Source organism: Callorhinchus milii, unplaced genomic scaffold (assembly GCF_018977255.1).
Source record: "Callorhinchus milii isolate IMCB2004 unplaced genomic scaffold, IMCB_Cmil_1.0 Scaffold5, whole genome shotgun sequence".
Lineage (NCBI taxonomy): Eukaryota > Metazoa > Chordata > Chondrichthyes > Chimaeriformes > Callorhinchidae > Callorhinchus > Callorhinchus milii.
In genome coordinates, this window is record NW_024704746.1 from 32,572,779 (window position 1) to 32,587,862 (window position 15,084).

The 15,084-nt window shown below is 36.8% G+C and overlaps 1 protein-coding gene across 8 annotated transcripts in view; it reads left to right on the plus strand.

Annotated features, from left to right (window-relative positions):
- osbpl8 (oxysterol binding protein-like 8) overlaps nt 1-15,084 on the plus strand; it is a 68,789-nt gene that overhangs the window by 29,654 nt on the left and 24,051 nt on the right. For 6 of the 8 annotated variants that reach the window (XM_042334872.1, XM_007895346.2, XM_007895351.2 and 3 more), the window contains 3 exons: nt 2,045-2,188; nt 12,272-12,342; nt 13,848-13,928. In XM_042334872.1, coding sequence (XP_042190806.1) covers nt 2,045-2,188; nt 12,272-12,342; nt 13,848-13,928 — 296 coding nt within the window. The remainder of the gene's footprint in view (nt 1-2,044; nt 2,189-12,271; nt 12,343-13,847; nt 13,929-15,084) is intronic. The other 2 variants (XM_007895347.2, XM_042334873.1) reach the window with 1 other exon arrangement.

Sequence of the window (15,084 nt, forward strand, 5' to 3'; positions counted from 1 at the left end):
ACTATACCTTTGATGATGAATCAATAATATTTGTTGCCAAAGTTCAGTATAAATGCAGCATAAGAATCGTAAATGAAGATGAATCTGTATGACATTGATTAGGTTGCATTTAGAATATCATGTGATGTTTTTAGGACCACATTATAAAAAGGATATTTGAAATTTAGAAAGTGCAGAATAGGTTCATGGGAAAGATACTGGAGATGAAAGGATATTGCTTTAAGTAGAGGTTAGGACTTCTCAACTGGTGAATGATTTGAGGACAAAGGGTCATTAATTCAGGAAGGTGACAAGAGGAATAAAAGGAAAGAAATGGAAGAACTTCTCTCAAAAGGGGTGTCTGATTTGGAGTAATTTGCCAGAGCTGGGTGTTGGAACAATTGATTGGGGCTTTAAAAAGAATTGGACAAGCACTTGCAGAAAAAAAGGTAATTGAAGATATTGGGAAAGAGCAGGCAATTGGGATTAGGATGGATGGCTTCTTGGAAGAGTGAACACTGACAGAAGATAATGGATCAAATGGCCTCCTACTGAGTCACATATTTCTATAATTCTATGGCGTTAAATGGATGTGGAATATTACATTAAAAACTTTAGTTTTTACACTCATCAGGTTAAAGAGCATTATATAGCAGAGTAACATGGGAGAGTTAAGTTCTTGCTGTTTTATTCTCACACTGAGGGAGAAATTCCACCAAGCTTAGATTTATTCTATTTATGTAGTATTTTAGGAAATTAGCAAATTCTTAAATACAGCCTAACCCTGGAAGCTGTATTTACATAAATTGTTTAAAGAACTGTAGAAAACCAACTTTAAAGACTCAGTTCAACAAGTCACCAAATTCTGGACTTCCTAAAATGCTACATAAATAGAGGAAACTCTAGAGCCAAGTGGAATGTCTCCTCAATTCTGCCTTAGAGTCAACATTAAAAGAGCACCCCTCTATTGCACCAATGTAAATTTTTATGGTCTTTATTTGTGATAATACCAATTTTCTTCAAAATAGTTCCAGAAATTCTTCATTAAGTTTTCTGACCTAGCTCTAACAGAGCAACATGTCCATCCAATTTTTTGCGCACATGAAAGCTTGGAAGTCAGTACATAATGTACAATTCCAAACCGAGCTTTCAAAAGTCAAGTTTATTACCTCAGTGTATACAGGGATATTGTGATCAACTGTCCGGAAAATGAAATATAAAGCATGTATTGGGCTGTGACAAGTTGTAAACTATCGTGGTCTTTCCACAAAGATGATGATCTAGATCTGACTTGCAATAACCAATATGCTTGTGTTAAACATCAACTTCATTGTTATAGAATATGATAGATGGGCAGTGGTGCTAACTGGTTTTATTCCACAATTGCGAACCTCACAATTTAAAACTAGTGAGACGAATGAATAATAATAATAATTATCCTTGTATTTGATATAGCGCTTTTCACTTCTAGACGTCTCAAAGCGTTTCACAGAATATACTGTAAAGTGAATTGACTGTATATTTGTGGGCAGTCAATTGTACACAGCAGTGTCTCACAAACAGTCGGGATTGAAGTGTCCAATTTTTTTAAATAAAATTTGAGGGATTATTATCAGGCGTGTGGAGTAAGGAAACTTGTAAGGAAACTTGCTCAAGGTTTTGCCCAGCCGGGAATCGAACCCGGGTCTCTCGCTTGCAAGCCAAATGTTCTAACCACTGAGCTACGGGACTCCTGTCCTAGTATAATCTAGTTTTAGTTGCATGGTACATACATTCAGTGTTGAAATGTAAGTCATTACAAAATGGTATCATAATAACAGTACTTGCATTTAATATAGCACCCGATCATTTGTCAAGATGTCTCAAAGGCTTCACGTGATTTTACTATAAGGTGTAGTGACTGAATTTGTAGATGAAACATGTTATCTATGATACAAGGCACATGCAAGCTGAGTGTTTAGAAGTGGGAAATCATCATTCAAACCTTTTTAGATTGAGAGAAGTACCTAAGGCTGTGAAATGAACAGGATTGATTGCTGAACAATTGCCTTTTCTCTTTTCTCAGCAGTGTTCGTAAATAATGATGAATCTGAATCTCTGCCGGTGACTCCAGGAAAAATGAGCCTGCGTCAAGGGAAGGAAGCATTACATCCTCAAACCAAAGAATTGATTCATTCAACACTCAGTCCGGGAATTGGTGGCAATCATGGTAAGAGTTCCCAATCTTCACGTTACCGCTGGCATCACTTCTAAGTGTATCACACTTCCAGCATACCCTCCATCCACTGTGCAAGCATTGACCTGCACTGCACTAGGTGTATTATAATATAATTGGCCTGTAAATTATAATATTACACCTCGCATTTGATATATGTCCTTTCACATCAATCAATTTTACATACTTTCTACTGCAGTTGGACGAATCAATACTTAATATAGATTCGATCTGGTGATTAAGTATTAATCACAATGCTGGTAGTGTGCTAGCATTTACCGACTTTTTCGGTGCTGTCTTTTTTCAGTGCCGATAAATACCGGCATTGTAATTGAATCCTGCGGAGTCAAAGTCGATATCTCCAGCCACGGAAGGTAGGTGAGCACGGTGAGGAGGGGGAGTATGCTCGGAAAGTGGCTGGTAGGAGTCTACACGCTGCCCGGAACAATTTGTTTTTTACATTTTTTTCGTTTTGAGCCCAGTCCAAAATCCAGATGACCTGGTAAGCCAGGGGTGGGGGGTTCTGTATTTAATACATTTTGTACAGTTTTATAGAAATTCAGTTGCTGTAGATCTTGTGTTCCTTACTGAAAGTTCGTTGGCTACTGTGGTTCTATTTAATACCATCTGGTTTCCATCAGGGAAACCACAAGGTACATTATCGAAGTTTGAAAGCTCTACTCTTTCCTTCACTGCTATCCAGCCAGCTGTATGATATAATTTCTGACGTCCTTTTGTTGTGAAAGTTGCCATGTGACTCTTAAGTTGTTCTTGTATTTGTTTTGCTGCAGAGAATAACCACAAGCAAGAATTACTTCTATAGACAAAAGAACATTAAAGCTAATCTTGTACAGAGAATTGCTGCTTGACAGTACACAAAAACATTACTTAGTACTTTTAAGAATAATAATCACTGCAATTAATCTATCAAATGCAAGTATTATTGTTATGAAGCATCTTATTACATTGTCAAGTTTGAAAGCTCTTAGGATTTTTCTGGAAGTGTTGCAACTGTGTATTTGTAGGTAAATTCAGTGTCAGTTTGCACAGAGCAATGTTTCAAGAAACAGCCATGAAGTGAAAATGCTGTAATAATATAATTTTGCTTTTGGTGTCGACCCTTATGACGTGGAGGTGCCTCTGAGCATTCCACATGATTTTACTGAAAAGTGCAGTGACTATTCTTAGGCAAACGCAGCAGGCAATTGCGCACAGCAGTGTATCACAAACAACCTTGAAGTGAATGAACAATTTTATCTGGGGATTGTAGGCCAGGAGACTGGGAAAAATTACCCCAGTCTTTTTCAAAAGTGCCATAGGGTCTTTAACATGGAATCTGTAGCTCAGTGGTTAGAGCACTTGCCTTGCAAACGAGAGACCTGGGTTTGATACCCGACAGGGCGAAACCTTGGGCAAGTTTCCTTACTCCACATGCCTGATAATAATCCCTCAGGAAAAAAAACTAAAAAAACAATAATAATTTAGTCACTCAATCCATGACTGTTTGTGGGGCACTGCTGTGCGCAAACGGCTACAGTATTTCGCCCACAAATATACAGTCAGTTCACTTTACAGTATCTTCTGTGAAGCGCTTTGAGTCGTCTCGAAGATGTGAAAAGCCCTATATCAAATGCAAGGATTATTATAACATCCACGTGAATAAGCAGACAATCATCATCCGTTTAAAGTCTCATCCGAAGGACAGAACCTCTGACATTGCAGCTGCAATCAACTTCCCCAGTACTACTCACATGAGCTGGGATTTTAAGCTCATAGCTCAAGACTATGAGTTTAAAATCCCAGCATGAGTTGTGGGCATGAACCCACAACATTCTGATTTAGAGGCAAGTGTTACCAACTGTGCCAGGCTGATACCTAAGGTTTTAAGGTTATTATTGTATTTATTAAGATGCTGACATTTCAGTTACCATACTTTATATATTTATTAAAAAGCTGCTCTTGGAAGATGAATATAAGTCAGTGTTCTAGTTTCCATGTTGAATATTTTTCTGTTTGTCTCTTTGTCTTGTTGCTGCTTCATTTGAAAGCTTTTTTTTAATTGGAGCCGGAGTCATTTGACTGACTGGAATTCAGATCTTTTTCTGTTTTTTTTATGTTGCATGTTTGGGGATCAGTCATATTTTGCAGTTCGGTATAAAAGCAACATGCACAAATCACTGTTGTCCTCGTACAACACTGAAGACCTCTAACTAAAGATCTTTCAGCAGAATTTAATGTTATTAAAGAATTGGTCAGGTGAGAAGCTCTTTAATAACATCAAGCACCCTAGTAGGCATACTGTACATGTGCAAAACTCTGAAGATGTGTGCTTTTGTGTGTTTAATCCCAATCTGAAGCATGTATAACAGGAAGTGACTGCTGCTTTGAGCATTGAAGGGAGATTGTCTTAAGTGATTTAACTTGGTGGATTGCTAACAATCTCCATTAACTTGGGAGGTTGGAGTTTGTTGAACAAAATTGGTCATTTTATTATACTAGTTTCTTTAACTGATATTACTCATCTCCACATCCTGAAGAGATGCCACCAAGTTGTTAACGCTTCTTACTACACAATAATCCTTTGCGTGGCTGCATAGAAAAAACTGTGTTTGTATTTATCGCTTTCCTCATTCTTTTGTTTAAATAATTTAATAATTTGAGTTCCACAGTAATAACGTTGACATACCTTCAATTCATTGATAAGATGTATCAATGAATTTGTGGAGTCCTGTAGCTCAGTGATTGGAGCACTCACCTTGAAAGCGAGACACCTGGGTTCAATTCCAGGCAGGGCGAAACCTTGAGCAAGTTTCCTTACTCCACACGCCTAATAATAATCCCTCCAAAACAATAATAAATTGGTCATCTTCAATCAAAGGCTGGTTGTGGGACACTGCTGTGCGCAATTGGCTGCTGCATTTCGCCCACAAATATACGGTCAAATTCACTTTACAGTCTATTCTGTGAAGCACTTTGAGACGTCGAGAAGACGTGAAAAGCGCTATATCAAATGCAAGGATTCTTATTATTATGTAATGAGTAGAAGACAATAACCGAAATGCTATCTGTAATATAAGCTTTTAATGTACTGTACAATCAAAGACAAGCAAAGGATTTGGGTGCAAGAGTTATTCAACAAAACTGCTGATGGTAATCTCTGCTGATCTTAAAAGGATTTGCTAATAATATGTATTAGAATTCTTTTCCTACAATGGAATCAGATTGTGATCTCTGTAATTGGCCCTTAACAATTTTGGATTATTCATTAATACTTTAGGTCGTGATCACTTTGCACTACCAGTAGCAAAGGGATGTGTCAGAATACAGCGACGTACAAGGTTGAAAACTGCACAGTACCTCTTCTCTTGCGTAGGCTGTTAAGAAGGATAATGTCGCGTTACATCAATGTTAGGCAGTACAAAGTCGTGTCAGTTGAAAAGCAGGATTGCTTTGCAGCCAGTCTTATCAAATCTGACCTACTTCCACCACAAACTTGCTGGTGAGATTACTTGTGCTGCCTTGTTAGAAATGAAAGGCTGAGTATTTTTACATTAGTGAATGGTTGTTTCTAGTAGTAATGTTGCTGGATATATTGATAGTCTTGTGCACTCAGATAACTGGTCTTCTGCTATATTTAGCTAATTTTAGGTGTTGTATTACATTTTGAACCGTGTGCATTTTTTTGAAGGCAGCTGATGCAGCAGAATTGGGCAGTTAGAAAACCATTTATTTTGTAAAATATTCATGGAATTCTACATTCTGCAGGTTGGATGACATTGTGTATAGCTCTCCTGTGGAAACGACAGTATAGTGTTAGCTGTTTGGGCTGTTTTCAGTGTGAAGACCATAAGGTAAGGCGGCTTGTTGTGTTGGTTAATTGAAGATACATAAGGTGGGCAGTGCTGAGTTACTATATTACATGTTGACAGTTACTTGAACTTTACAGGAAATATAGATATACAAATGGAACATTTTAAATATTCTGTACTGAAGGATAATTTGCATGAGTGGTCTTGTCTTTTTTAAGCTCCTTAATGACTTAAAGTCGACTACAGTGGGGCAGACTGAAATACGAACCATACCCTGGTTATTAGTTCTTAGCCAATTTAGATGAGTAATTAACCAATTAAAATAGAATGTTTACGATATTAAAAATATAACAAGCCAGTAAAACTGAAACATTGCACTATAAATGTCAAGTGCTGGGTGTATTGGTACATATTTAGACATCCTATTTATTCACAAAAGGTTGAGGGGAGGCCTGATAGATGTCTTTAAAATGCTGAAAGAATTTGATAGAATAGACGATCAGAATTGTTTTCCACTAGTCAGTGAAGTGTCAATGACTAGAGAGTATTAATTTAAGATTGGTACCAAAGCAGCAAAATACAATGATTTTTTTTACACAGAAGATTGTTAGAATGTGGAAGGCCTTCCCAGGAGTAGTGGTTGCAGGAGGATCATAGAAGCTTTTATGAGTGATCCACATAGATATATCCATAATAAGAAGGGGTATGGAAAAAAAGCAGGTAAATGGAACTTAATAGTTATTCCTTCAAAGAGCCAACATAGACAAGGTGGACCAAATGAACTTTACAACATGCTCTGGATCATAATGTTTTGTTCATATTGCAGTAATGTACAACCTGTGATAATTTTGTCTTCTGATTTTGCAGTTTTAGAGAGTTTTCCAATTTTGTAGATTTGTAAAATCAGTTAAATCTTTAAACAAGAAATTAAACATTTTCCATGTAGGTCACAGAATTCACAGAAGAACCTGGGTTCAAAATGTCTTTATCCACGGGAGCAAAAGCAACAGCATTTTCCTTCCTTTTTCCTTCCCCCACCAATCTCCTTGTTGCTTCTGTTAACGGTAGTGATAGATGGTGCGGTACTATTCCATGGGAGCAATCAGTCGCCGTTATGTTACACAAATGCCTTTTATCACGTGGCATGCTTGGCAACAGAGTGTTGGAATGGAGCCAGCCCTCTGTGGTGGTCACGGGGGTCCGGTTTGTGAGCCAGGTGGGTCCGTAGCACTCCAGGGTATTAGGGTATTGCTGATGATATGCACAGCCAGGACTTGGAAGGGCAGAACAGTCACTGGAGGCAGGGACTCTTCGCATGCAGCTCCCGTTAACTCTGCAAGTCAGAGCCCTAACGGGTAGGGCGGTCCTTGTTGGATAAACAGTAGGAAAGCTTGCTAGTCACTATACCAATGTGTAGACCTAGGCTTTATTGGCAGGTTATTCAACAGGCAGACTTTGGAGAAGATTGTTTTTTCATTAGGTATTCAACTTGTTTTTCCGGCAGAGATTATTGGTAGCAAGAACTCTGCCTGATTTTTTTTTCTCTCTCTCTGTCTTGCCCACCCCAACCCCACTATAGCCCAAGGTCAAGGTAACCAATTGTAGTGCCTCCATTCCTGCTCCATTTGACTCACCTCAAGAGCCAAAAATCAGCAATAACATGGAAACAAGCCAGCTGTGTGCTAAGTTCATTCATTGTTTTACTAACAAATGGAAATCTCTCTCCTACTCTATCTTTTGAGATTTACACTACAATCTTTGCCTTTGCTAAATTTGTAGCATATTTTTAAAAAATGCATTTGTTTTGCATTTGTCTTTTCGAAGAATTTTTGTCCAATGAGGAGAATTAATGGTCCATGCGCAAAATTGGCAATGATTTAAAGCCGTCCTTCGTAGCTTTATTTGAATTATACTGATCAATCAAATGTAAAATCGTGTAAGCAGCATTCACTTTGAAGATGCTAGCTTTCATAAAGAGATGCTTACACATCTCTTGACTATTTAAGTGATATGCATCTTCTGGAATGAACCAACAACTTGCCCAGACATGCCTTGGATCAGCTTTGCCGCTGAAACCATTAACTAGACAAAAAATTCACTTATGCAAGCCGAACAACAACAGTTATTAAAAATTTAAAATGGTGGGCTCCGCAATGGTGGAAATAATGCAGTTTAAGCTAGCTTTCTAAATAGAAGATTTTTTTTTCTATGAGTTGTCAGATAAACCGACTTAACTCTGAAAATGGTTTTCTCAACACAAATTAACTATTTCAATTTTTTAATTTTTAAAATGTGTAATCCTAATAGAGAATGGTAAATTTGCTAGTTGCACGCCGGTTTAAAAAGGAAAGAAATGAGGTAAAAATTTGTGTGCTGAGACTGTCGATGAAGATGTGATTCTGGCCCCCTAGAGGGAGATAGATAGAGGAGCTGAAATAATTGATACGTCTTGGAGATGCCAGTTACTGTATAGATTCTGATGCAGTAAATTGAAGTGATAGATTTATATTGCACTTTTTTTCCATTATGCTTTAATGTGTCTCAAATCGAGTTGAAAAGCACAGTTTGCATATCACAACCTAATCAGGATAGTGATATAAAAGCTCAACAATTTATAAATTCAGAGGAGAAGATTGGAGATGCAGTACTTAGTATCCTTAGTATGCACACAGTATTGCTGATTTTCTATGGGGAATCTTGCTGTGAGGAGTGTGCATTGATCCATTGTTATTCATTATGACCAGCGTTGCCTTTCCGTCCCTTATTCTTTGATCAATTGAAGCTCCAAGCTGCAGTTGCCATCTTTACCTGAGCAGTACAGTGATTTCAGTTTGTGGGTAAACCTTTGCCTTGAAACAGAGAATTCTCATGATGAAGGAAGCGAGTGTACAGCGTCGGAGGTTTTCTTCGTATGCAGCGGTGCCAGCTATGCTGTCACCACGAATTGATGGACGAAAACTGATCAGAAATGCTTCTTTTGGCGGATACAATGAAATTGCTCCTATATTTGAAGGTTTGTTAGACCTCTCTTGTTATGCAACTCAAAACTGTGTGCTTTAAGTAATAATCTGAAATAAGATGCAAATATCAAATAAACCAAGAGGTTTTGAAGAATAAAGGTGACTTGCATGCTTTTTAATTTGTGTTATAATACATGTAACAAAATGAAAATAAGTACTGAAATACCTTTGATTTCAATTGCTTCTGTCAATGATTTTGCTAGTAGAAGCATTTGGCATACTGCTGGTTCAGATACTGCTCCACTTATAATTGGCTTGTTATTACCTACATTATTTTACATTCAGAAAAAATATTAATCAATGGGAAGATTATTTTTCTTGGAAGAATGGTTTAAGATGAAATAGTGCAATAGTTGAGAACCACTCGTTCTTTAACCTTGTGTCCTTGAGATAGAATTCATCTTAGAAAGATTGTCTTTAGGTTTGAATATTTATGGTACTTATTTATTTAGTGCCTAGCAAAGGCAGTTCTTTTCGGATCACCACTCATCACAAAACTGTCATCAGAATTGGTGCATGTATTGTGAAGTTAATATCAAAATGTTGTATATTCCACCATTTGACACAATTTTGTTTATAAGTTAGCCGTTATTGCATTTTAATGCACGAATGATTGCAAACTATAAGCAGTTCATGAATTATACTCATAGTAAATCAAATGCAAGGATTATTATAGTGAATGGTTACTAAATTGGAATGAAGTGCCTGCTTATCTCAATAACAGTATTGCCATTTAAGGACTTGGAGATCTAAATCTTAATTATATGCAATTCTCTTGTTACAAAATTAAATTGGAATTTCCAAATGTTTGCAGATTTTATCTTCTCTTTATAGCTTTTTCCATCTTGCATCAAAGGATGCTAAGTAAAGCTGAAAAATAACTTAAAATATATTCATTCTAAATTCTGCGTACATACACATGCATGCAGAATTTGTATGGACATTCTCAATGTTTTTTTGTTTTATTTCAGTTCATAATTAAAGAAGTATAGCTTCTAATTGTACTGATGAAACGCACTAAGTAAAATTATAAAGATCTGTGCACTATTTTAGAAATTAACGAATACGTCTCAGTGGAGTAAAACTGAAGCTCCTTTAATTTGAATTTACTACTCTGGTAAGATGCATTTCTTGATGCAGGATTGTAGATGTTTCACCTTGTGTTTGACCTTTATTGATCTTTTCAAAAAGATAAATATTTAGGTGTTTTTTTTATCCTTTTTTGTCCCATTATTCTTTAATTGTGTTCCTAAATTTGGTGCTGTTTCCTTGTTTTATGTGCATTTTATTCATAGAATACTTCACAGATTTGTGATTTCAATAAATATAGATTTCTTAATATTTTCCAGAATACTTTTCGTTGATGGTGAATATTAATTTCTGTTCCCCATTGCTGAAGGTGGATTTGCAAGTGCAGATTTTAGCAAACTGTATTACCATCTATATTTGCCTGAATTCCAGGTTTTTGCTTTTAAGAATTGGATGGATTGTGACTATTTTAGTTTTAATTAAAAAANTGATAATTTGGTCACTCATTCCACGACTATTTGTGGAACACTGTTGTGCACAATGGTTGCATTATAGTATATTCTATGAAGTGTGAAATGTCTCACCAACATGATAAGGCGTTATATCAAATGCAAGGATTATTATAGGATTATTATTATCTTCACACATTATATATTACAGTTGTAAATAACTCAGTCCGTTGAGGGTTCTTTCACTCAGTATTCAATCCACAGTAGCTTCACTTGCAGCATGCTGCTTGGTTCATACTGATATGCCAGAACTGCACTCCAAATGTACAAAAGATTTATGTAGAAAATACTGACCAGACTTCCAAGTAATCTTCAGACTGTAATTGTTAACAACTTGCTCTAGTTACGCATAACCAATTTTTTTAAAAAAAATCAGTTTGTAATACCTGTAACTTTGCACAAGAAATGTGTTATAGCTTGTAAATTAAAACTGGCTGCACTTTATTGAGATATTAAAGAACTCAAAAAATGGAAATGAGAAGTGTTATACAATTTGTATTCAGAATATTAATGCTTTGAATGAGGACTTTGGTACCGAATTTGTGTCTGTTGTGGAAACATCTACAACTATTTCTGCTTAATTCTCGAAGTGTTGCATTCTTAATGGTGCTGTCCTTCATTAAGACTGATTAAACCAAGTTCCTGTCTGCTTGTTCAGGTGGATGTTAAAGATGGTATGGCTCAAAGAGAAGTGAGTTTCTCTAGGTGTCCTGGCCAACAATCCCCTAGATAAAAAATCCCTAGTTGTTTGTGGGAAATTGTCGTGTGCCGACAAATAAGGTCACTACACTTTACAGTAAAATCCTGTGAAGGAGTTTGAGATGTCTCAATGACATAAGGCGTTATATTGAATTCACTCTGTTTATACAACACTAAAGGAGGTACACAACTATACATTAGAGGTGGCAAAAATAAACTATGACTGAGTTAACTGACAGCCTTGGTTGTTGCAAATAATGCTTACATTTTTACCTGTGAGTTCAGATGTATTGTGAACATCATCTTCAGGTGGATCTTAGAGCTTTCAAATGCAGCAGTGTAATCTCCTTTAACACAGTTGCAGCTGCCATAGGAACGTAACCTTGATTTAAAGATGCTGAATGAAAAAAAGTCATAGAAATGTACTTTTACATGCTATAAACCTTCAAAGGAATGTCAAATGACATAAATGTTACCCAAATCATTGAAGATATGAAGTGACTGCACATTCGAAACTAGCAGTGAAGTCTGGTTTCTTACTTTTTTTGAGCTGTGGATTTGAGGTATTCCACTTGTTTGTGGCAAAGCAGCAGACACACATTGAACCATGTCTCCATGGTTTTATATCTTCTTTTATACACCAATGTCTTTTATAATAATTTCACAGTAATTTTAACTCTACATTTGGATTATTATTCTGTTATTGTTATTCTGCCAGTATTTTGGATTGCTGCAGAATTTGAGCCTGTTGAATGCTTGCAGGTGCAGCTATAAAAGGAAATAGCTGAGCTTCAGTTTCTATAATTATTTTAGAAATAACCCAGTGTCCTGGGTTTTTTTTTGTCAGTAGTGGGAATTGCTGGTCAGAGCAGTGTACCAAGAAGATACGGTATTCATAAAATCAGTTTTACATACACAAGTAACTAATTACCTGGATTGATCCACAAACGTCTTTAAACAGCGGGACAAAGTTACCTCTGTAACAATAGCTTGCTTTTTTTTCTCTCTTAGGTTTGGACAGAGGCAAAGATGATGTCTCCATGGCAAAGGACGATTTGACATACTCCATTTCAAAAAGCAAGGTACACAAAGTTGAATTGTTTATCAGACCCTTAGAACTGTGCATCTACAGGGAACCGTGAAACTCTGATAATTTGTCACCCAAGAGAAATTATTCAAATGATGACCTATTGGGGTTGATGAGTTATCTGAAGGATCATTGCTACTAGCCACACTGCATATGCCCCGCGTATGATTTATGGCACAAATTAAGAAATATTCAAGCAAGAAATTTTAATTTGTTGACTAACCGTAACAGTTGGCCACCACTGTTCTAGGCTGATACTCCAGTGCAGTTTTTGGGAAATGATGTGTCAGAGGTACAATCTTTCAAAAGATGTATTAAACTGAGATCCCACCTACCTGCTCAGATTGACATTGAAGATACCACAACACTGTTCGAGAAGCAAGTTTCTGCCTTTGTTCTGACCGACCATTTTTCAGATTATTTGGTATTCTTTTATTCTTTTCATTACTTCTGGTACAGACTATAATAATAATAATAATAATCCTTGCATTTGATATAGCGCTTTTCACGTCGGGAGGACGTCCCAAAGCGCTTCACAGAACACACTGTAAAGTGAATTGACTGTATATTTGTGGGCGAACGCGGCAGCCAATTGCGCACAGCAATGTCCCACAAACAGTCTAGTCAGTTTTCCATACAAAAATGGATGACTTCCAGTTTGTTGGATCACCGATGACACTGTACGCTAAGTGCTTCACAAAGAAAGGGTTATCAGTGATGTTATAACTGGATTCTATTGTACTGCAATTTTCTTTTGGGCTCTTACTGATATTAACTTTCTAATACACTTTGGAGTACATGTTCAAGCTCATGTGTTTCAAGATCATTTGCTTTCACAGTAATTAACTCCCTCACGTTTGGGTTAGTTTCACTGCTGCCTTTGTTCTATGATTAAATGTTTTATGCTCTGGAGTTGGTGTCCACTGTGACTTCAAAATTATTGACAAGTAAATACACATTTTGATAAATTAACAACGCAATAGTTGAAAAGCACATCTTTCCTCATTGTGGATAATATACCAGTGACATTGATATTCTCAACAATCTGTAAATTGTGTAAAATTGTTTACCTATATGTTCCATTATTTAAAAGTATTGGGAGTGTGTCTCTGAAGACATGCATTAGTGCTTGGAATTTGTCATCCCTTCCTTTAAAGGCTTTTTTTTTAAAAAAAAATCTGCTGTCTATAGTATAATATGATGAGCCAGAGATCATTCTAGTTTTACAGAATCATTTCAAATGACAAAATGAAGGATTCTGGTTTTCAAAGTCTGGACTTGTGCTGTAGTGGTTCAAAAGTTATATTGAGTTATTTTACTGCTAGCGCATTTAAGGAAGGATTACGTTTACTTGAATTTTAAATGTTAATTTGGGGAGTGCAATTCCCCAGCCCCACATGTGTATTCATTCAAGCAAATGGGTTTCCAAAAACATTTTAAACTAAATACCAAGTATTTGGTAGCTGGAGTTGTGATTAATCCTAATATTTTATGTTGCAGTCAGAGTCAAAGCTTTACAATGGAACAGAAAGGGATCTTGCTTCTCCGGGGAGTAAACTTACAAAGAAGGAGTCTCTTAAGGTATATTTATGTGCATAAATTGTATTAAAACCATAGTGGGCAATTTACTGTTTAATATCAGGGGGTACATTTACACTGTAGTGTATTTTATTTTACTTCTCCAAAGCTAAGTTTTCTTTTTNCTGTGCGTCACCAAAGAATTCCTCAAGGTGAGGAATCGTTGTGTTGGTGAATTGAGAATTTCATGTTTCAGGCTCCTTGTAATTGACCACTCCTGGGTTAAGGAACACTAAAAGAGTAAAATTCCCTCAGAAGAGATTTATCACGACACCAGCGTGATATTTCCTTTTTCTATTCCAGGAGCTTTATTGGCTATCCAACTGAATGGTGTGTGGGAAATTTTGTATGTGTGTTTAGCAGATCCACTAAGGTTGAAACTTCTCAAACTTATAATAATAATCCTTGCATTTGATATAGCGCTTTTCACGTCTTCTCGACTTCTCAAAGTGCTTCACAGGATAGACTGTAAAGTGAATTGACAGTATATTTGTGGGCGAAACGCGGCAGCCAATTGCGCACAGCAGCGTCCCACAAACAGTCGTGGATTGAAAATGACCAATTTGTTTTGTTTTTTGGAGGGATTATTATTAGGCGTGTGGAGTAAGGAAACTTGCCCAAGGTTTCGCCCTTCCTGGAATTGAACCCAGGTTTCTCGCTTGCAACCACTAACCACTGAACTACCAGACTCCACTTGTTTCTATTGAATGCTTCATTAATAGAGAGAAACTTTCTTACCATCATTCTAGACTAAATTCAGACATGGGTCATAGCTGAAATGATGGTATGCTCACCTGGAGCCAAATACTCTCATCCCAATTCCTTGCTTTTTCTCTGTATCCATTTATATTGTTCAGTACTGTCTCTTCTAATTGAGAACGTTGTAGGTTCAAGCACCAAGGTCATAACCTAATCTGATATTCCAGTGCATTTCTGGGGTAGTGCAATATTACAACAGTCCTTGTGGTAAAGCAAGCAAGAGGACCTGGGTTTGATTCCCAGCGGGGCGAAACGTTGGGCAGGTTTTCTTACTCCACACGCCTGTTTACCTAGCAGTAAGTAGGAACCCGGTTGTTAGTCGATTGTCGGATCGCTTTTCCGGGGGTAATAATCCCTTCAAAAAAAAATTTTAAAATAATAATTTGGTCTCTCAATCCAT